The sequence below is a fragment of the Juglans regia genome, chromosome 13 (genome assembly GCF_001411555.2).
Source record: "Juglans regia cultivar Chandler chromosome 13, Walnut 2.0, whole genome shotgun sequence".
NCBI classification, from domain to species: Eukaryota; Viridiplantae; Streptophyta; class Magnoliopsida; order Fagales; family Juglandaceae; genus Juglans; species Juglans regia.
In genome coordinates this window covers 10,932,181-10,955,117 of record NC_049913.1, presented here as the reverse complement: position 1 = coordinate 10,955,117, position 22,937 = coordinate 10,932,181, and the positions used below count along the sequence as shown (strand labels likewise).

At 34.6% G+C, this 22,937-nt stretch overlaps 2 protein-coding genes and 1 non-coding gene across 4 annotated transcripts; 2 read left to right on the top strand and 1 right to left on the bottom strand.

Annotated features, from left to right (window-relative positions):
• The first annotated feature begins 1,477 nt into the window (after positions 1 to 1,477).
• On the top strand, positions 1,478 to 9,175 carry LOC109014361 (probable methyltransferase PMT5). 2 transcript variants are annotated; one of them, XM_018996792.2, is made up of 10 exons: positions 1,478 to 1,703; positions 2,062 to 3,008; positions 3,171 to 3,306; positions 3,529 to 3,769; positions 5,660 to 5,885; positions 6,091 to 6,251; positions 6,472 to 6,775; positions 7,377 to 7,509; positions 8,038 to 8,242; positions 8,675 to 9,175. In XM_018996792.2, exons 2-9 carry the CDS (start codon positions 2,503 to 2,505, stop codon positions 8,185 to 8,187), a joined length of 1,857 nt encoding a protein of 618 aa, XP_018852337.1. In that variant the 5' UTR covers positions 1,478 to 1,703; positions 2,062 to 2,502; the 3' UTR covers positions 8,188 to 8,242; positions 8,675 to 9,175. The 2 variants fall into 2 exon arrangements, with proteins under 2 accessions (XP_018852337.1, XP_018852338.1); XM_018996793.2 differs by having other exon boundaries at positions 1,478 to 3,008.
• A 1,064-nt stretch (positions 9,176 to 10,239) lies between these two features.
• TRNAA-UGC lies at positions 10,240 to 10,312 on the bottom strand. The gene has a single exon. It is a non-coding gene; the product is annotated as a tRNA-Ala (tRNA).
• Positions 10,313 to 14,927: 4,615 nt separating this feature from the next.
• Positions 14,928 to 19,361, top strand: LOC109014362 (14-3-3-like protein GF14 iota). Its single transcript, XM_018996794.2, has 7 exons — positions 14,928 to 15,155; positions 17,159 to 17,465; positions 18,143 to 18,230; positions 18,340 to 18,449; positions 18,540 to 18,688; positions 18,913 to 18,959; positions 19,049 to 19,361. The coding sequence occupies exons 1-7, from the start codon at positions 15,083 to 15,085 to the stop codon at positions 19,052 to 19,054; spliced, it is 780 nt and encodes a 259-aa protein (XP_018852339.1). The 5' UTR covers positions 14,928 to 15,082; the 3' UTR covers positions 19,055 to 19,361.
• Positions 19,362 to 22,937: the final 3,576 nt, after the last annotated feature.

Genomic DNA, 22,937 nt, shown 5'->3' with positions numbered 1-22,937 from the left:
TTAATACCATGATCCTTCAACTAACTGTTATCCATTTTTTTTTTAATTATTATTATTATTAAGACGATGACCCCAATCCTCCCCCCCCCCCTCCTCAAATTAATGAAGAAAAAAGCTAACTTTTGCTTTGTTACCTTTTCTTTTGCCTTTCAAAAGAATCTAGTTTTGCTTTTATATACATGTGTGTGTGTAAAGGGTGGTGCAAGCGGGCTGTCCAACTTTTACCGTTGGGCATATCGTTAGTATAAATTTATAGTTCTTTTCTTAACATCTTTAACCATTAAAAAAAATTAAAAATTATATATAATTGTGTAAAGGGTGGTGCAAGCGGGCTGTCCAACTTTTACCGTTGGGCATATCGTTAGTATAAATTTATAGTTCTTTTCTTAACATCTTTAATCATTAAAAAAAATTAAAAATTATATATAATTTTATTAATAGTTATTTTCTTAATTATTAAGTAAAAAAATTAAAATTAAAATATTAAAATATTCTAACAATAATTTTGAGCGGTAACATCGAAAATACCAAATAGCATTTTCTATATATAAATATATGTATATATATATTAAATTAAATATATTTATGTATATATTAAAAAAATATAATTAATCATCATTTTTATTATTCTTATTTCACCAACACACACCACCAGATTTCGGTCACCAACCTGGACCTACCTACCTACCTGACTATAATATTTTTCCTTCTACACAAAGGGAGATTAGGTCCTGGCTATAATACTGAGGTTACCCTTTTTTTAAATTTTTTAAATTTATTTTGTGTTTACAACAAGTCAAGAAATAAATTGATACAATTTAGAAATTAATTGAAAGCCAGAAACAGGACCAGTCTGGAGTTGGCAAATGCAGAGCTTTGTCGCCATTTTCAGGGCGGAAATACAAATAGGGGAAAAATACAAAAGGAAAAAGAAAAGGCAGAAAGCACCGAAACCAGCAAACAGGGATTTGACTGACGTGCCCGGAAAGGCAACAAACAGCCAGTGGAAATATAATTGAGACATACAGCTAAGCTAAGCTAAGCTATATCTGTGTTCTGATTGGCCCGACTCTCTACCTGAAACTTATGAAAGCGATAATTCCTCTCTCTCTCCCCATTTGGCAACCATTTCTTATCTTAATTAAGGCTGTCTGTCTGTCTGTCTGTCTGATTATCACTCCCATTAAATCAAAGATTCAAGGGCTTTGATTACACAATTTTTTTATAACACTTTATATAATTATATTTTAAATGAAAAATATTTTTATAAAATAATATTATAAAAATAAAAATATTTTTATTTTATAATATTATTAATTATGTATATATCATTACTCCTCAACTAATACACCTCCCAAAAAAACAAAAGGAAAAACAACTCAATTCTGAATAATAAAGGTTCCACTTTCACACGGCCAAATCTCCACCGTTGGTTTCCCTAAAAGTGGAATGGAAGTCCTTTGAGCAACTTATATATGACATTTATATTCCTACTGATCATCTTCTGTCCATAATTCGTGTGCACTCTGGAAAATAAATTATTGATTAATTTTGCTCTGATTTTATTCCCACGTCCCCAAGAACCAGAACCCGCTAGATTTGGACTCACCCCTGTAGCTGCTTTCCTCTCTCTCTCGCTATTTCTTTTTCCTTACAGTTGGTTCGGAATCTCTGTCTCCATTCTCTTCAGCGACCCATAACTGGTACGCCTCCCAAAACCCCTGTTTCCCCCATCTTGTTTCAAGTTGTCTCTCTCTGGTTTTGGATCAATGTCCATTGGCCACTGTGTTTTTATCTGGATGGGTAGTGATTTGTTGTTGGTTTGATCGGATCTGTGTTCATGCCTACCCTTTTCGAGATCTGGGTTTCGCTCACTGGATTATAATAGTGGAAATATGATCCTTTTGTTTTCCTCTGTTTTTATGCTTTTTGGTGAGAATCATGAAAAAGGAAAGGAATACTTGGAATCTCACGAGTAAATGCGATCTATCGTGGGATTCAGCTATTTTTATCAGCAACCAAACCGAACCGTTAGTAACCCAGTATTTGGCTTATTTGCAGGTTGATCAAGTCTATTAGGAGGATTGGTTTCCGTACTGGGCATTACTCGGTCGTGATCAGTTGGCTTATACACCTTCTGGATTTCCAAATTATTTGGAGTTGTAATTCTTTTAGATTTTTTAAAAAGATTTGGGTAGTTGATCCATAATTACGGATCTGGATTTCGTATCCACATTTTTTATGGTGGTTATCTCCGAGTTTGCGCTGAATCTTTTCAGAATTATGTGACTCCATGGTAAAGTCAAGTGGAAAGAGAGCTGTTCGGACATGTGAAGAGTTTCTGTTTCAATGCTTTGGAAATAGTCCAGATTCATGGTAAAATGCACAGAAGCTTCTATGTTATGATTGGTGGTTTTCGCTGTTTTTTAAGATATAGATTCGAGTTGGTTATTTAGTGGGTTTTCTTGACTCGATTTTCCAAGTGTGTTGCACGATCCGGACATGAGAAGCTCGTGGTTTAATAAAGTATCCGTCATTTTCGGCCCCAGACCACCGCTCAGCTGGTTACTTTTGTGCCTTGTTAGCTTGCTCGCGATAATTGCAGTATTAGGCTCGTCTTCTTCGAACGCCTTTGACTCTGTAACTGCTACGCCGGACATTTATTTAAACTATAGAAGGCTAAAGGAGCAAGCAGCGGTTGATTATTTGGAGCTGAAGTCTCTTTCACTTGGAGCTAGTCGGCAAAGAGAGCTTGGCCTTTGTGGCAAAGAAAGAGAAAATTATGTACCTTGTTACAATGTTTCAGCAAATTTGTTAGCTGGGCTTAAAGATGGGGAGGAGCTTGATCGGCATTGTGAAGTTCAAAGAGAACAAAACCGGTGTTTGGTTCGCCCACCTAAAGAGTATAAGACCCCCCTGAGGTGGCCTGCTGGCAGGGATGTGATATGGAGTGGAAATGTGAAGATAACCAAAGACCAATTTCTGTCATCCGGAAGTATGACCAAAAGGTATTTGTTAGTTATAGCTAGCTGCTGAGTCTGTGAAATTACCTCTTACTACAAAAAGCACTAGAGCTTTTGTTACTCACTACTTTTCTTTATGATTTCTTGGTTGGGCTTGTGAGCTATTAATGATTTGATTGTGTATACTTTTTGAATGTGTCATGACAGGTTGATGTTACTTGAAGAGAATCAAATTGCTTTTCACTCTGAGGATGGATTGATCTTTGATGGTGTTAAAGACTATTCTCGCCAAATTGCAGAGATGATAGGGTTAGGAAGTGACTCCGAATTTCTTCAAGCTGGTGTAAGTTTTTTTTTTTTCACACACCGTTGGGTTTTAAAAATCTGGAATTTCTCAAATGCAATTCTATATTGTCCTCTAAATGTTTAATAACTAACTTTATATCTCAAAGCAACCATGCCATATTTTTCTATTCCTTGTGGATTGCTTTCTTTCTCCTTTCTGATAAAGAACAGTAGAACTGTCAGTGGTATGCATATTTTCAAGTATATATGTTAATTACAGGTGCACAATGTACTAGATATTGGTTGTGGATTTGGTAGCTTTGGAGCTCATTTGGTCTCACTGAAGTTAATGGCTGTTTGTATTGCGGCTTACGAGGCGACTGGCAGTCAGGTCCAATTAGCCCTTGAGAGAGGTCTTCCAGCAATAATTGGTAGCTTCATTTCAAGACAGCTTCCATATCCATCCTTGTCATTTGACATGGTTCACTGTGCGCAGTGTGGTATTGTTTGGGACAAAAAAGGTACCTTTAGTGTTAGATTCACCATATTATCATTCCCCTTATAGATAATGTGCTTCCTTTGGATGTTGCCAAACTTGTTTCTGCTTGATTCATGTCAGTTGGATTTTTATTACTTGCCTTGTTATCTTCTTTCCTTTTGTTTAATGTAACACTGCTTCTCCATCATTTGAGTGCAGTAATAGATATACATAGTTCTTACCTAGAGTGATAGGGCACTTTAGCACCATCAATTGCGAGTTAGTTCTAGTCCAGTTGACTTTGTTCTCTCCTTCGATTACTCTTTTGGAAAATAGTTTTTGAACATCATTCAGTACTATATAATGTCAAAATTAAAATATACATTTCTAAGCGAAAGGGTGAAGTTTCCAAAGTTGTTTGTTTCTTTTTTTTTTCCAACCAGACTAATAGACACGTTTAGGGGGGCACTTGCATGCCATTGAAGTTAATGGGCATGATTTCAATGATAAACAGACTTACAGTACATCTTGTGCCACATATAAGAGGTCAGGTAAACCACTCAACAAAATGTATAGATGTTAACCACTCAACAAAATGCATATAACAAGTATGAACCCAATGGCTTAATTGAAATGAGTTCTCCTAGGTAATAAGAAAGTATGAACCTTTCTGTTGTGTTTTTAAAACTCCCAGAAAACATCAACTGCTGTCTTCAAAAAGAAAAACAGAGTACATTATAAATACTTAATTAATGATTTGAGTATTATAAAAAAATTCATTAATTGGAAGACTTGTTTTTAATTATGTGATTTATCATCATTTTGATGAACCTTTTTTTTTCAGTTTTACACAACATGGAAGAATGAATCAAGGAGTATTTTCTAGAGAATCAAACATTTTCTGGTAAATTGTGGACATAAAGAGAATCAGTTGGGTATTCAGGGATAAAAAAAAAAATGCAATTATTTGAAGACTTGTTTGGCATAATGGGATGGAGTTTGAACTAGCCCCTTTTTGGCTCGGTGACTCAAGTTTTGGAGTGAGTTTGGTTTGCACATGATAAAATCTTATTTATTTTGTTTTCTATTTTTATCTGAACTAGCTCAATATTTTTTGTGATTCAAAATTTCTTCTCTGCCCTTAAGCAAGGGGTAAAGGATAAGGTCACAGTTTTGATCTGATACTGAAGCACAAGTTTCTGTTAGCTAATTTTTTTAAGATCACAAATTATTTGAAGGCAGCTTCTTAGTTCCTTTTTCATTTTTTAATTTGTATTTCATCTAGCCACCAGAGTCCAGACACCTTTACCTTGCTTCAATAAAACTACAAGCTTTGCAACCGACAGAAGCATCACTGTAACTTAAGTTGGCATCTCTGTTGGCACCATATTCATCCTGCTGCCAGCAGCATCACAGCTATAGTATTTTATAGCAGTGATCATTCATAAAGATTTGTTTACTTCATGCATGAGGAACAGCCATATTGGCTTCATAAATGCAATAAAAAGTTGTACTTTTTGTCATTTGAGTCATTTGGTTATCCCTTGATGCAGAGGGTTTGAATGTTGGAGAAAATATGTATTTGGAAGTAACATTCAAAGTTTGGGGCCACACCTCCTAGTGAAAAGCTGGTGATTTAACCAGTTCCATTTAGGGAAACTTCTAAGGGTGCGGTGCACGGGACCGGGGTTTACTCTGCAAGGGTGGGTCTAAAGGGCCCTGCCTTAGAGAGGTTCCTCAACATAAAAAAAAAATTAAAAAAAAAAATCAAAGTAATGAGGTGTTTGAGCCCATGAATGCTATTTTAAAGTTTCTAAATTTTACTTCACTTTTCTTTCAAGATTACTGTGAATTTATAGACTTCAGGATAAGTATAGTTTGCTGCTGTGATTAACATGTCTTTGATACGTGTAATGATGATTTTATTAAACAGATGGGATGCTACTTATCGAAGTTGACCGCGTACTCAAGCCTGGAGGTTACTTTGTGTTGACCTCACCCTCAGGCAAGCTGCAAGGAAGTTCAGTGGGAATAAAGAAGAGAAACATGTTGACACCAATGGAAGAGTTGACCCAGAGAATCTGTTGGAGTCTTCTAGCCCAGCAAGATGAAACTTTCATCTGGCAGAAGACTGTGGATACTGATTGTTATGCCTCTCGGTAAGGATCTAACGAATAGTGCACATTTTTCCATTAATAATTTAGAAAAAAAAAAATAACTTGGGCGTTGGTTTCGATACTCAAGGAGCTACAGTTTTAGCTTTGATATTTTCTTGCTCCATTGAGGTAGTTATATTTGTGGAGCTGCCACGCTTTCTTTTTAAATTACTGCTTTAGTAATGGTTTCTTTTGTTCTTCTTTGTAGCAAGCAGGTTGCTATACCACTTTGCAAAGAAGGGCATGATATTCAATCATATTATCAGCCACTTGTATCTTGTATAAGTGGTACCTCAAGCAAACGCTGGATTCCAATCCAGAACAGATCTGCTGGTTCCCAATTGAGCTCAGCCGAGCTTGAAGTTCATGGAAAGTATTACTTTATCAAGATTTGATTTTCTTCTTATCACTACTTTTGTAGTGTTACAGTTGTCTGTCCATCCAATTGTTTCTTTAATTTTTATGCTTCTAGATCTACTGGTACCTTTTTATTCAATTCCTCACCTTTTTTTTTTTTTTCTGATCTATTCAATCCCTCACCTGTTTGATAATGTTGTGCCAATTTACTGACCGGCTTGTATCTTTGCAGGAGTTTTGCCTGAAGATTTCTTCGAAGACTTGCAGATTTGGAGATCTGCTCTAAAAAACTACTGGTCTTTGCTTACACCCTTAATTTTCTCTGACCATCCAAAGAGGCCTGGTGATGAGGACCCATTACCCCCATTTAACATGATACGCAATGTGATGGACATGAATTCTCATTATGGGGGTCTAAATGCTGCATTTTTGGAGGAGAAAAAATCAGTATGGGTGATGAATGTTGTACCCATCAGAGCTCGTAATACACTTCCTGTTATACTTGATCAGGGCTTTGCTGGTGTTTTGCATGACTGGTAAATCATTATTTCAGTTCCTTTTAAAAATTCTTTTGCTAACATTGAATATTTTATGTCAATCTTTATTTGAATTTGCATTCTCTCATTTTTTTAAGTTGAGACTTGGGGCGAATCGAAATCTGTAAGATGTCAAGCGATATTCTATCTAAGCCTTCTCAAATATGAGACATGGCGAGATTGGATTTATAATATAGCACTTGCTTGCGGGACATATATGTCACAACTTATGATTCAGATTAGCTAATCTAGAAAAAAAGAAAAAGAAAACAACTCCCAAGTCACAACTTATTTGTATGTAATTTCTGAGGTTTCTTCATGGAATTAATATACATGGGGTTTCTGACCTTGCTTTCCCAATTTTATTTCACTTTTGGAGACTCGGCTTGTAAGTTTTAGACAGTTTACATATACTTCAATTTTATGATTCAGAACATGATGTTCACGAACTTTGGTTCTAGAAAAGAGCCTGTATTCGTTTCTTGGATCCAGAAGTTGTAATTTGATGTTGTCCTCCAAAATTTGTCAATAGCACTGTTTAGAAGTAAGTCGCTTTGCAGCTTCATGGCTCTATGGTTGTGATCTATCTATTGGTGCACAGGTGTGAACCTTTCCCCACATACCCGCGGACATATGATCTGCTTCATGCAAATGGGCTCCTTTCACATCTCAGTTCAGAGAGATGCAGCACAATGGACTTGTTCTTGGAAATGGACCGCATATTGCGCCCTGAGGTATATGTATTGTTAGGCTATTCATTATTGCTTATACTGGCAAAATTGTATTGGGAATTGAGTATTTTGCAACTCAAATTACGACAATGCCGGCAAGACCTTTCTTGTGTTATTCTCATGAGTTATGCCCCCTTCCTACCTTCTTTCTTGTCTCTGAGCTGGCTTTTTCTCTGCCGGAAAATCTTATGCAATATGGGTTTGTTAAAAGTTTTAATTTAAATTGGAATAGTGCTTGGGCACCGTTCTAGACCTCTGGTGGTTTGAGTTATCCCTTTCTCCTTTTTTTTTTCTTGTTCCTGTCCTTGTTTTCTATAAGAAACCACCCAAGATACTTATACATAAGTTCATCTTGTCCAATGCTAGTTTCTCTTCTTTCATTGTTCTTACAGTGTGCAAGTCCACTTACATTTGATGTGCCCTCACTATAAGTTGTGTCCATGATATTTCTGATGCAATGGTTGCTTGGATGTCAGCTGCTATATGGATGAAGTTCATAACCTGTTATACAAAATTGTGATTGGTTTCCAGGGATGGGCTGTTCTTTCTGATAAAGTGGGAGCCATAGAGATGGCACGAACTCTTGCTACACATATACGATGGGAAGCAAGGGTGATTGACCTTCAGAATGGCAGTGACCAGCGGCTGCTTGTTTGCCAGAAACCATTCATTAAGAAATGATAGATTGAGTATCTTGAGGTCTCACCTTTGTGAATGTGTACACATTTTTTCTCTGGTAATTCCTCTAAATTTGTCTGAAATGTGGAAATATTCAGGTGACTATACTTATAAAAAAAAAAATATTCAGGGGACTATAGTATTCTGTCGATAATGACTTGATGTTGCTGTTATAGAGTCGGCCATACACCGTGCGAGAGTTTGAAAAATTAAATTCATAACTAGAAAGAAATTAAACTAATTAGTAACTGTAGTCAGCTTTGGCTGACTTTAAACTGAAAACTGGTTTAGGTCATTATCTTTTGGCCGACTTCTTTGTGGTTGTGTGAAAAAATGCCTTTAAAGCATAGCGATTTTTGTTGATTCCCTGTCTAAAGCAGCTTATTACACATTAACAGTACTGAGGATGCAACTAGTAGAACAACTCTGTCTGCACTTGTTTAAGTTTTACTGTTTTAGCTCCTGAATAATGCTATGATATCATTGGCAGGGATTTCGATCGTTTTGGTAGCAAATCTATGTAAGATATGCCCGGAGATTGACGGATTTGACCATGTCCACCACCGAAACAGGCATGTGGAAGTTGTAGATTAAAGAGGTCTTTCAATTGTCCAAGCGTTTGGAGCAATTCATTCATCCAACATTTTTGGCATTTGTTTTTCAAATTTCTTTATTGATTGATTTTGGACTCCTTGCCATGGGAGTCAAACAATCGCTTTTGTTGAGGAAAGAAAGGTCAAATAGCCACGAAATGTTAAGAGTGGAAGTTATATTTGTAACCAGTTATATATTTTCTGTCGTGGGCATATTATATTATGTTATATGTTATTGGTCAGCTTAAGCTGTGGGACTCTGGAGGACTGAAACAGTGAAAAATACAAAACCCCCCATATGGTTTTAATAGATATAAAACCATAAAAATATTGAAATTAAACAGATTTTAAGATCTTAATGGTTTTGTATATATTTGCTTTTAATTTTTTTGGTTTAATTTGTTTAGTTTTTTTATTTTTTTGCTTTAGTGGTTTTTCATTTCTTATATCTGCAGGCAATTCAGAATATCTGCAGGCAATTCAGAATTCTGGTCTCAGTTTGTCACCTCTATTCAAAATACTATTTATGTCAAATGTATGTCTGTATATATATTTATATATAGTGACATGAGTTCATGGAGACCGGAAATATGTCACCTGATACCTGAAAAGTTGAAACTAAACCCATCAAAAAAGAGGATGACAAGGGGAGTACTGATCGATCTGTCCATGTTTCTCTACAACTTGCTTTTATGTTGAATTCATTGATCACACGAACTTCTGATCATAATGAAAGAGATTAATCATTCTGTGATGCTCGTAGTTGTAATCATTCTGAAGTAGTAGCTTCCCCCCTTAAAAATCCCCATAACTAAGTCCAAGGATTCTAAAGAAAACAGTATTCTACAAAAAACAAAAAAGATTATTCATCAAAACAATTTTGTTAATCTTGCTCTTCAAACCAACGGACATCAGTTAGACCGGATCGAATAAAAGGTGGGAAAACCTACATTAAAACTTGTTTCAAAAAACTATTAAAAAACATTTGATTATTTTACCACAGGATCGGCCGAAGATTGATTTTCAAGACAAACAGGCTAGGACCCTCTGTGGTTTCTATTTATCAGCTTCATCCTTTATGAATTTGCCTTTGGATGTTTCAACATCCTTAGTAGAGTACTAAGCAGAAGTCACCGATGTTTAAAAGCCTTTCAGATTCAAATCAAGATTAGGAGGTTGGACTGTTTTGGCAGAATCTTCCAAAAATTATTTGAAATTTTTGTCTCGTTTTACTAGAATATCTGAAACAGAGTCAACAAAAGAAGATCTAGATCCTGTGAAAGAATTTCTTCTTAGACTGGGTACTAGAGGTTGATCAAAACTTATTTTAAAAGTACCATCAGCCCACAGGCACCTGGGAAATTCTTACACTGGGTACCAAAGGTTGATCAAAAGTTCAAAACTTCCTTTCTACACATTCATTTTAGCTTCACAAAAGTACACTAATATTTTCAAAAACAAGTGGAGATGCAGGGGATCGAACCCTGTACCTCTCGCATGCAAAGCGAGCGCTCTACCATTTGAGCTACATCCCCGATTTATTATAAACCTGTTCAACTCTATTGTTGTACTAAAACTACTGTGCGACGTTGAGAATTTTCTGAACCTTATTCGTTCCAATTTCGAGCCACTGATCTCTACTAAAAATAAATACTATTGATGAACATTACAAATTGATTTAGAAAGTTGTACTTATAAGAAGTCGCGAATCATACCATGAATTCAGCATTAAGTTTTATCATTTTTAATATGATTTGTAAACTCGATGCGAAATAGAAGGATATATAGGCGAACTTAATTAGATTCAAATTAATTTGACACAAACTCGATTGACCCAATCAATAATCATAAGAAATAATTATACATACAATCGTGAAGTGCGTAAATATTATGTAATCATTTTGAAAAGAGTGAGATCTATTATTAAAAAATTAATTTTTTTATTTGGGTCTCATATTTTATTCTTTTTTTTTCAAAGCGATTATACGACACTTGCACACTTCACGGTTGAAAATATATTTTCTCGTTAGTAAAATGTAGGACAAGGACTGTTCATCCAAGCCATAATTTTTCCTAACCCGATCCGAAACCCAGATAACCAGGTTCTAGTTATGGGTTCCAGCCCGAAAGAAACTCGGGCCGGGTACCACATAATTAAGGAAAATGCTAGTTTGCCCACTTATTTTTCCCACTCACTTTGACCACTTGTATATTTAATTTTTTTTAATCTTTTTTTTACTTAATGATTAAGAAAATGATTTTTAATGTATTGGTGTATTTTTTTATTTTTTAAAAATATTTAAATATGTTAAAAAAATATGAAAAAAAAATTGAGAAAAAAATAAAAATACACATTTAAACTATCGGTCAAATTGAGCGGGCTACTTTGGGCAGCAGAGCAGCCCGACTCCATAATTAAACCCACATAATTAAACATTTTTTCTTGAACAAAAGATTTGTAATAGAATATAGACTTTTAGACTAAAAAAAAAAAAAAATTATGCTTTCCAGCATTATCTTTTTCTTGAAAAAAATTATAATATAGTCTTTTATAAATAAATAAATAAAAGGTACAGCCTGGAACCCGAATTTCTGGGTTATAAGGTTTCGGCCCGAATCATAACCCGGGTATACCCAGGCTGGAATCCGTCCCGGATTTGAAACCCAGGTTTCTAGCCAGGTATACCTGGGTACCCGATCCGAAATCCAGATGAATAGTTTTAGAAAAATATTTTGTATATTTATAAGGTGTATAAGCTCTGCATATTCCTTTTGAAAAAAAAATAAAACACATCTAAAATCGATATAGAAAAAAGTTATTTATATATAATAAATTTCACTTTTTTTCAAATAAATTGGATAGAAGTTACCCACCATAAGACTTTATCTTGAACTAGACTTTGTATGAAAAACTTTAATTGCAAACCTAAATTTTGACTCACGAAGACATAATAAGTTGGGTCCCACGACAACAGGTGTGTTGACACATCAGACTTACAAGTAACATAACTAATCGACATATGTTATATTTTCTTTTTAACATTTTGTAGAAATTAGTTTTTTCAAAATTATAAAATACTTGGAATTGTTTTAAATACTTATTCAATATTTGAATTCTAGAAAATTTAAACCTTCTATATCTGTAATATATTATCAACCTCATGGATAATGTTATCAACCCGTTCGTCATGTTTTTTATCGTTTTCGATCTTTCACCCGTTCACTTTTATAACTTCATTTGCAGATCCACGCCCCTCTCTTACTCTTCTGCAAACTTAGCCTCTCACACATCATCCGTTCCTCTTCTTCCTCTTTTTCTTTCTCTTATTCTCCTCTGCAACTCAGCCTTTCCCCTCCCAAACCCACCCTCCCTCTATAGGTACACTTTGAGGGGCTCCATGTAGTCCTCGAAGCAGAGGGTGGTCAGGGCCCACCGTAGATTGTCACTTCTACATCTGAAACTTGTCGGATGTCTCACCGGTGATGAAGCTTATGATGTATTTCATTTTCTTTGAGATCAATTTCAAGATCTATTTAATTTTCTTTGAAATCATTGACAACCTTCACCTTAGGAGGAAGTAGAGACTTTGGGTGGAACCTCATACTGGTCTTTGAGACCTTAAGGGCAGGTTTGGGGCACAAGACAAAACACAAAATTCTCATCTCATCTCATCTCATCATTACACATTTTTCAAATTCACATACAAAATATAATAAACAATTCAACTTTTTCAAATCCCAATACACCTTTTTCAAATTCCAAAACAATAATAATATTAAAACATAATATTTTAAACTTCAAAACAAAATATAAAATTCACATCCCACCCTCCAAACCTAAATGATATATTCAACATAATAAGAAGAGGGTCTTCACTCTGTAAGTAACTAGGCATCATTTTGCTCACGAAAACAGTAGCTTGCTTGATTTATTCTCAGAGAAAAATGTAAAACTTTGTTTATTTCTTTGTGGGTTTGATTTTCCTGTCAAAATCTAGAGTCTTTTGAATGAGCTATGATCCTAATTAGATCCGAAGCTACTACTTACCCGAAATGGCAAAAATATGTGAAGATTAGGAGTAAGATGGGCAGCGGGAGGACATTTATGGGACCCATTTCCAAACTATTCACTTCTCTCTCTCTCTCTCTCTCTCTCTCTGCTCGCAAAAAGTGCATCCAGTTGCGAACTTGGCGTTAAGATGCCATGGGAGCCTCCAGTGGTCTGAAGCTTTCTGGAATGCAAAAGTGAGTACTGAGTCTATACAAAGGGTTTTTGCGAGCAGCCCGTTCAAAATCTGCCGAAGATCGACGTAAGATCGAATCCATTGTTTTTAGTTGAGTTTTGTCAGAATTCTAAGAACGTAGATCGCAAAAGTTTTCTCTACATTGAGTACTTACATCGCCGAGGTAAGAAACAAATTGATTAGCAGTGGGGAGAAGAGAGTCTAAGATGTTTTTCATGTAATTCGACAGAGTATTTTTAGATTTCGACGGATTCGGTGGGTTGCATTGTATAAAACCTGGTATTAAGTTTTGATATGATGAACCCGTGTCTGTGCGGGTTGGGCAAATCGGGTGTCTCCGACGGATCGAGCCAAAGGCTATTTTTGCATAGCCCTAATTTACAATTTTGGAGAGAGATAAGAAAGTTATATTGATACGATCCTAAATAAGTTAAACATGTGTGGTACATCTTTTTATTATAGTCCACTAAGATTAAGATATTGATGACGATCCGACGTGAACTCAAATGACCGGTACAAATTAACACTAATTATTATTTTTTTAATAATATGGCATCTTTTAATAGCAAATGAATATCACACTAAATTTTCTAATTCCCAAACTAAATTATCGAGGTGATAATATATGACACGACTCGTGGACCCAACACAAACATGATACAAAATTAACGGATTTGAATTTAATATAAACAGGTTTAGGTCAATACAAATTGACCCATTAAGACACAATTAATAAACAGGTGAACAACGGATTAACCTGTTTAACCCGCACTAACTCATTTAAATTTTATTTTAAAATTATAATTTTATTATTATTGAGTTGTAATGTTGGTATTTCTCAATATACTTATATCTTTATTGTTGAAATTATAATTATGGACCTATGCTCATATTTGTTGTTGTAAGACTTGCAATATTGGTTTTGTTATAGGTTAAAATTTGAAAAATATTGATATTTTTTGTTAGTATATCGTCTTATTATTATTATTATTATTTGTAGATATTGTGGCTACCAATAAATATAAATTTTAATTTTTATATAAAATTATATTAATCATGTCAAATAAGTTATGTGTGTTACAATGTTAGTTTAATTCATTTATATGAAACAGATCGAAATGAGTTGGGTCGTGTTGACTCATTTATAATTAATTATTAAATGAGTAAGAGTGACACGATACGACACTTTATTTAAATGGATCGTGTTAGGGTTTGAAAGTCTCACACGTTTAGCTTAACGAGTTGGATTTGTGTTGACCTATATAATCGAATGCTCGTGACCTAACACAATACGAATACGACCCGCAAACACGAATTGCTACTCTTACTAAATTATGAGGAATACAATCTAGATGGATTGAAGCCAATTAGCCAAGAGTATTGATACACACAACATATTTTTACAATATATTTCACAACAATATTGTAAGATAGTGATATTCTTGTAAAGTTATGTTGCTTTTATAAAATGTTTTACAAAATTACCATTCATTTAACACATTGTTGTGAAATGCGTTGTGAAAAATACTGTGTATAAATCATTTTCCATTAGACAAAACTAATTTAAAAGAAATTATATTTATAGTCATATAGTGCGTAAGTGTTACGTACTCTTTTTGAAAAATATGATTAAAATGATACTCATGTAAAAAAAATTAAAATTTTAATAATGAATCTAAAAATATGCACAATATTTACACAATTCAAAACTGAAAAAACGTTGGGAGATTCTTAAAAAAAAAAAATAAATAAATAACGACGACAAAATCTCCCGAATCGCGCGGTCTTCTTTTGAAATCCCCGAAAGCCCCGACCCCCGCCAACTAACGGTCCAGATCTGGTCTTCCGACCCCCCAGAACTTGCTCGATCTTTAACACCCATCTTAACCTCCCCCCACGATATAACGCACTCTTTCCGCTCGCGATCTCCTCATTTTGTTCCTCTCTCACTTTTTTTTCTTTTACCCTGAGACGAAAAAGCTCCGCGGCTTCTCGCGTTCGTTAGCTCGCGTTGTGTTTTGTTTGCTGTGATTTGATTTCTGCTGTTCTCTTTTTGGGAAAATGTCGACGGAGAAGGAGAGAGAGACCCAGGTTTACTTGGCCAAGCTCGCCGAACAGGCCGAGCGTTATGAAGGTTCTTTCTCTTGCTTGGTCCGTACTTTTTGTATATTTAGTTGTTTATTCATTTTCTTGGGACATTGGTCTGGATCCCATTGTTTAATGCCTCAGTATTGGGATTCGCTTGTGAAATGGTATTAAATCACTCGTGAATCCAAGTTTCTCTTGTCTCGAGGTTTATGCGTGGATGTTTGATCGTTTGGAAATATGGCCGGAGATGTTGGTGATGGGTTTTGCTGGTTTATTTCGTTGTTTGTTGTTGTTGATGAGAACGGTTTATTGGATCGGTCTTTGCGGGGGGAGAAATACATTTTGTTATCTTCTTTTGTTGATTTGAGACTCAATGGAATCCGTGTTGGAAAGCTAACATAAATTTGGTATATTATTATAGAGATTTGTCTTCTGCATCGCTAAAAACCGGCATTATTGATGGCATTGCTGGTGTATTCTTCCTGTTTGATGTATAGCTCTACGCTAACTTAGGGTTGAGCAAAAATTCGAAAATCCGACTCCGCTCCGACTCTTATAAGTAGAGTCGGAATTTTTTTAATCAAGAAAGTCAAAGTCCAACTCCGACTCCGCTAATCATATATATTTTATATAACTATAACTTATATAGTTAATTAAATTCAATAATATACTAGTATAAGAAAATTAATATAAAATAATATGCTTATACTATAATATAAATAGACTAAATTCACTAATAATAGTTTAGTATATGTAAACACTATATTATTAACTATTACTACCATGTAACACTAATGTATAATAGCAACTAATGTATAAACAATAATGTATAATAACATGTAATAATAATTATATAATAACTAATGTATAATAACATTTAATATTAATGTATTATGTATAAACACAAATCTATAAATTTATAATAACATGTACTAGTAATGTATAATAATCAATGTGTAATAATATGTAATACTAATGTATAAATATTAACATATAATAACATATAATGCTAATGTATAATAATATTAATTTGTACAATGATTTATTTTTTTAATTTTGGTTATGTTTTAATAAAATTGAAATTGAAAAAATATTTTTAAAAAAAAATTGAAATCTGGAAGTCCAAATCCGATTAGTGAGAGTCCAAAATTGTCAAATTGAAATTTCAAATGGGCTAAGAAAAAAAGCTCAATAAAAAAGGCCAAATCCAACTCTGCTCCGACAAGTCGGAGTCGGAGTCGGATCGGAGGCTATGCGAATCGGAGTCGGAGTCGGAGCTAGGGCACTCCAACTCTGACATTGTCAGTGCTCAGCCCTACACCAACTGTTCCATTTAGTTATTCGGAAAGAAGAAAGAGAAAACGATTTGGTTTGTGGTTTACCCTTCTCAGTGCACTCCATCAATTCATCTGAAGAAGGGAGAAGGAAAAAGGACAATGATGCTTAAGAAAGGAAACTATCTTTTCTTGTCCTTTTTTTAATCTTTTTTATTTTAATCGTAAGGCATTTTTTACATGCGATGCATTGGGCAGTACATGAACTTCACTATAATGACTCGTAAATGAGTAAGGATCTGGGTTAAGTTATGCCCTTATACATAGTGAACTACTTATTCAATGTTTTCTTTATAAACTTACTTTTTTTTTTATTGCCACTAGGTGTGCGGGACACCTGTTTTCTTTATCAAATTACTTAGCCGTTGCTAATTTTTCTGCTAGCTTTTATGAAGTGAACAGCGTTCACTTCCCTTTGATTAGTTAGTGACTGGTGTGTGATGTTTGTTAAAATTGATCTTGGTTTGTCTTTTTGTTTTTTTCGTTTTTTTTTTTTCGGCGGGGGAGGTGGGGGGGGATCATTCCCCTTTATTTGGTTCTTTGTCAAAAAACTGGATGATATGTACATCGCTGTAATAGTAAGACCATTAATGGAAAGCAATTTATTTATTCAATTAGAAGCTACAGTTTTATAGTTTATATTCTAGAAAGTGTTTTCCAGTTATATAACAAAAGTCATCTCTATCTGAAATCTCATATTCGATCAATGGGACAGAAATGGTCGAGTGTATGAAAAGGGTAGCAAAACTTGATCTTGAACTGACTGTAGAGGAGAGGAATCTCCTATCAGTGGGATACAAAAATGTCATTGGTGCTCGCAGAGCTTCTTGGCGCATTATGTCATCCATTGAGCAAAAGGAAGAGTCCAAGGGAAATGAGCAAAATGTTAAACTTATTAAGGGTTACTGCCAGAAGGTCGAGGAGGAACTCTCCAAGATATGCAGTGACATTCTTGCTATCATTGACAAGCACCTGATTCCCTCTTCCACTTCAGGAGAAGCCACAGTTTTTTACTACAAAATGTGAGTCATGTTTACTTAAGAATATATTCCGTTGTTATTTTTTTTTTATTGGCACCGGGTGTCTGAGAATAAAGTTCTGACTAATCCCGGGGATGCATACACCCTCGGCAAGGAGTTCCCCACAAGTGCACCCTGAATAATTCAAGGGGAAGTTCCCTTAGTCCGATAGTCTGTAGAAATTGTTTGCACCCAAGAGAATTCGAACCTTAGACCTTGCAGAAGCATACCATCAAGACCAAGGCCTTTACTACTTGAGCCGACCCCTAGGGGTTATATTCCATCATTATGCCACTTGCCAAATCAACCCATGTAGGTCCATGCAACCAATTACTTTCATGCTCATCCATTTTTGTTTATTGATTATAGTTGTCTTTTTACCCAATATGATTATAATAGAGTATATTCCAAAAGATAACCAGTTTCCAATATGATTGTATGTTACTTTTTCTGCCAACATACTCACGGTTAACATGTAACAATGTAGTCTGTAGACTTTCTGATTCATCCCTTGTTCCGGTTTTGTAAGAGAGGCAAAGATGTGGCCATCGGTCATGGAATTAAATTATTTTAAATTTCGCTCTAATTTTGTTTGCATGTTTATGCACCGATGATGCTTATTACTTTGGAAATATTAGTTCGTTTTTTTTTTTTTTTTGTTGCGTTATGCATGAATGCAGGAAAGGTGATTATTATCGGTATCTTGCTGAGTTCAAGATTGACCAGGAAAGGAAAGAGGCAGCTGAGGAGTCATTGAAGGGATATGAGGCATGTTCATTTGACATATCTTAAATTTCCACCAATGGTCAACCAGAGCATGCTCATGTATCATTCTTTACTTTTGATGTTACTTGATTTTCCTTCCTGTCTTTGTTAGGCTGCTTCATCAACTGCAAACACAGATCTTCCATCAACCCATCCTATCCGTCTTGGCCTTGCTCTCAATTTCTCTGTATTCTACTATGAGATAATGAATTCTCCTGAGAGGTATTAAGCTGCTTCCTTTTGTCATCTATTGAGGGATTTAAAATTACATCCTAGTTATTGTTGTCTTAAAATTGTTACTGAAACTTGCAGGGCCTGCCATTTGGCTAAACAAGCATTCGACGAGGCAATTGCAGAGCTGGACACCTTGAGTGAGGAGTCTTACAAGGACAGTACCCTGATCATGCAGTTGTTGAGAGACAACCTTACTCTCTGGACCTCTGATTTGCCTGAAGATGGAGGTATTATAGACCCAGTAGCAATATATCAGATGCCTTGATATCATTTGAATTGTTGTGAAAAAAAAAAAAAAACCTCTTGTAGAATCTACTTGAAACGTTTAGAAAACTTTTAAAGCTTATCAGGTCACTTCCCTGTTTGGTGGAATACTGAAGCTCTCTGATGATTATTTTTAGTCAGACGTATTTCTGAAATTGGAGACTCAAATGTAAATGCTCTCATGCAGGTGAAGACAACCTCAAAGGTGAAGAGTCCAAGCCTACTGAAGCCGAGGCAAGTGCTTGCATGACTCCTTTATTCATTTAATCAAATACTGAATTACCTTCGTTATTACTAAAAATCTAGTCTGAACCATCTTGCAGCATTGACTTGGGGCACCTGAGTGAGCCCTGCCCCTGCTCGTAGCAGTTTGAGATATCAGACTACTTCGTGAGGGTGGTGGCTTCTTCAGCTTTTCTCACAACGGGTTTTGGGTCCAACAAGATCGATCAGTTCTCTGATTAATTTTTTTCTTATTTCTTAATTTATTTTCATCTTCCTTTTATTTTCCATTTGCTCATTGTTATTTCATCCAAACATGTTATTTAAGCAATGGTTTTTTTTTCTCTATTTTTATTCACCATCGTTGGGAGACGGGAATAAATGCATAGGATACAAAAGATGGTAGTTTAACAAGTTGATGTGTAAATAATTAAGCCGTCATTACTCAATAATTTTAATTAATGGATTAAACAAAAAAAAGGAAATGTATCACAAATCACATAATACATACGAGAAATTCTATTAAAAAACTTATGCATCACACTATTTATAAAACATAATTTAATTTGTAAAATTTAAAATTTATCTTTTAAAATAAATTAAAACATCTGCATTATATATCATTTACATGATATGATTTAATTGTAAAATTGATAAAAGTTATTAAATATAGATGAGAACTCCTACAGATACAAATAGATTATATAAAATAAATTCACATTCTGATGTGGTTTTATAGAGTCTGTTAGATTTATTTTATAATAAAAATAACTTTATAATCTGATAAATTATATCAAATCACATCAATTTGTAGTTTGTAGGTTTATTTTCATTTGTGGCTAAACTATTTTCAAGATAAGAAAAAATCTACACAATCTCCCATCCTCCACATACCACATATTTTTTAAATTTTATTATTTTTTTCTTTCATCAAATTTTTAATATATGAATAATGAATAGAAAAATAAAATTATTTTAAAAAGAATAAACTCAAAAAAAAATTAAAAAAAAATTAAAAAATTAAAAAATTAAAAAGAAAAGGTGGTGTGTGGAGGTTGGGGAGGTAAGATTGTATAGCATTGCTAAAGTTGACTCGAGTTTCACCGAAGTAGGGGCATGAAAGTAAATCGACGTCGAGTTCAAATTTGCTTCTAACGTCTCTTAACCGCCTTTTGGCGGCCCCTTCGCCGAGTCGAAGAAACCGAATTTACACTTGCACCACGTTCGATCCGTTTCATTTCTTCAACGCTCTCTCTGTTGGTCTTACAAGCACAGACCCTTCCATGGCCGAATACAAAGACCAGAGCAGCCGCCCCCCACAAAGCTATCTAGCTCTGTCTAAGAACCTGATCGTCATGGGCTAAGCCGAGATCGCGGAATCTGATGGGCTCGATGGAGCGGCTGGGTCCAGACCTGGCCTCGGTGCCTAATCGGATCCGGCTGACCACTGAGTCGAATGGAGTCGATGATGGGTTCTGTGCTGGGTCTTCGGCATCAATCGCATCGTCGGTGCCCTCGTGGCTTACTGTAGAGCCTCTGCCTTGCCCTGTTCTGCTAGTGTTGTTGCTCGTCTTCATCTTGCTTGGTATATCTTGGCGAATTCCAGAGAAGATCATTGCGAAATTCTTAGGATCAGAAAAGAGTTGGGCAGTCCGCGCAATACCGCTGGTCCTCGTGATAACCCTGCATTGGTTATCGTTATCAGAAGTTTCCAAACGTACGTCCGAGATCTCAACATACGGTGACGACAGTTCAAACGACGAGTACTGCTTCTTTTTCAAGAAAGAGCCATTAACGCCGCCTTTGGCTCTCGCGGTGTTGATCATGTTGTTATTTGTCATGGCGCAATACCAATCACGTATGAGGAACATTTTGCTTTTCTAAAAAGTGGTTTTTTTTTTTTTTTTGTAACCCTACGTTACACACGATATGGATTTTTATTTTTTATTTATTTATTTATTTTTTGTCGCAGGTATGTTGTATAAGGCTGTTAGTATAATTTTTTTTTTCTTTTTATTTTTATGTTTCGAGCATTTTTCCCGGGAGCAACTGCATTTCATGCCCCTTTCATTCCCCTGGTTTCTCTACGGATATATGTATCATTATCATACACCAAAATGTTGCTTCCAAAAAAGCAGTGTCTGGTACTGTAAAATTCATTTATTTACTTTTTATAAAACGAAAGCATTTTTTTATTCGCGATTTTCTTCGTTTAGGTTTTCGGAGTTTGATCCAAAGGGACTCTCCGGGAAGAGCAGAGCTGGGCATGCAATGTGATTGTGGCCGAAGTTTGGGCCTCCTCTTGTAATCGCACCTAATGGGTTGGTAGGAACTGACCCACAAGATTATGTTTAGGACGCCAATTTCAATTGGAGGCTGCTACTATGTTACCGTTATGCGTGTTCCTAGGCCAAATATCATTTTTTTATTTTTTTATTTTTTTACATTTTTAAAATATCTTTATATATTTTTTAAAAATAAAAAAATACCAATACACTAATAGTTACTTTCTTGATATTAATCAAAAAAGAAAAAATTAAATATATAAGCGATCAAAATGAGGTGGCAAAATCCTGGGACATAGTATCATTTTTTAGCATTGCTATTCATAAGCCCATACACCACACACCAAAATTGTTTTATTTTTTTAAAATTTTTTTAAAGTTTTTTTTTATTTTATTATTCTTAAAATAATTGAATTATTCTACTCATAATCCATATACCACATATTTGATAAGAAAATAAAATTAAAGAAATCATAAAAAAGATGGTGTGTGGTGTATGAGGCTTAGGAATAAAATTTTTCATCATTTTTCATTTTAATTTGATATATTTAAAACCAATTTTTTGGGACATGACTTTTAGGGGTTGTTTGGAAGAGATTTATTTTATTCCATCTCATCTCATCTCATCTCATTTCAAAACATTACTTAAACACAAACACTTTTTAATTTCAAATATTCAACTTTTTCATCTAATCATTACAACTTTCCAAAACTCAAAAAATAATTTAACTTTTTTTAAATCTCAAAACAAATATAATATTAAAAAACTATATTATAACAATATTATAACTTTATAATATTTTTATTCAATTATTTCTCTATCATTTTTCAAAACTCAATCAAGAATCAGAAATCAAATAATTTCATTATAATTCATAAATTTTTCATCTCATCTCATTTCCCAGAAATCCCTTAGTTACATTTGAAATTTTTAAAATTGAAAATATATATATTGAAGAAATGAAATTAAGAGATGAACCCTACCCAATATCTCGTGGGTGGCATTCCCACCAATTCATGTAGAGGTTCGAGGTATCATAATTATCAATACCATATGTATGTATGTATGTATGTATGTATGTATAGTAGCAAGTAGCCAAGTAGGGACACATCTAGAGATGAAGATGACAACGACAACACAACATCGATGCTAATAATGCAAATTCGTTCTTGTGTAGACGATGATGATGACGACGACAACGACCAATAGCAAAAGCTTTGCTATCATTTTAATGCTTTGCCGACCATAATAACAACACCAACAATTACGTCAACCATCATGCGCTGTTGCTTTTATTCATTTTATAGTTCAAAACGAGATACCTTTCCTTTCTTTTCTTTTTTTGTTTATTATATTATATTTTATTTTATTGGAGACCCATATAAAATATGACAGCCCAATTAACTGAATATAACTAACCTTCAAACGGTTGGTAATCGTAGGCTTAAGCCAAGTTACACCAGTTCCTCCAGCTACTGGTTGCTGCATGGCTTCCCAGTCCCCACCACCAAATATTTAGTATTTCTAAATTATTATTTAAACAAAAAGAATTGGGCTTCTTCTACTTAATGTTTAAGCATAAGTCAGGATCAGATTCTTATGGAAAAAGTTATCCATGGAGAAAGTTGATCATTAGTCATGAGACTTACTTTAATTGGAATATTTTTTTTTAATAATTTTATATATAATTATGAAGTGTATAAA

Bases quoted from the DNA above. Each gene is read 5' to 3' on its own strand.
- LOC109014361 (XM_018996792.2), top strand. From the start codon at position 2,503: ATGAGAAGCTCGTGGTTTAATAAAGTATCCGTCATTTTCGGCCCCAGA. The intron at 3,770-5,659 runs GTACCTTTAGTG...TTTATTAAACAG, and splicing joins TATTGTTTGGGACAAAAAAG to ATGGGATGCTACTTATCGAA. The intron at 6,776-7,376 runs GTAAATCATTAT...ATTGGTGCACAG, and splicing joins GCTGGTGTTTTGCATGACTG to GTGTGAACCTTTCCCCACAT.
- LOC109014362 (XM_018996794.2), top strand. From the start codon at position 15,083: ATGTCGACGGAGAAGGAGAGAGAGACCCAGGTTTACTTGGCCAAGCTC. The intron at 15,156-17,158 runs GTTCTTTCTCTT...TCAATGGGACAG, and splicing joins ACAGGCCGAGCGTTATGAAG to AAATGGTCGAGTGTATGAAA. The intron at 17,466-18,142 runs GTGAGTCATGTT...GCATGAATGCAG, and splicing joins ACAGTTTTTTACTACAAAAT to GAAAGGTGATTATTATCGGT.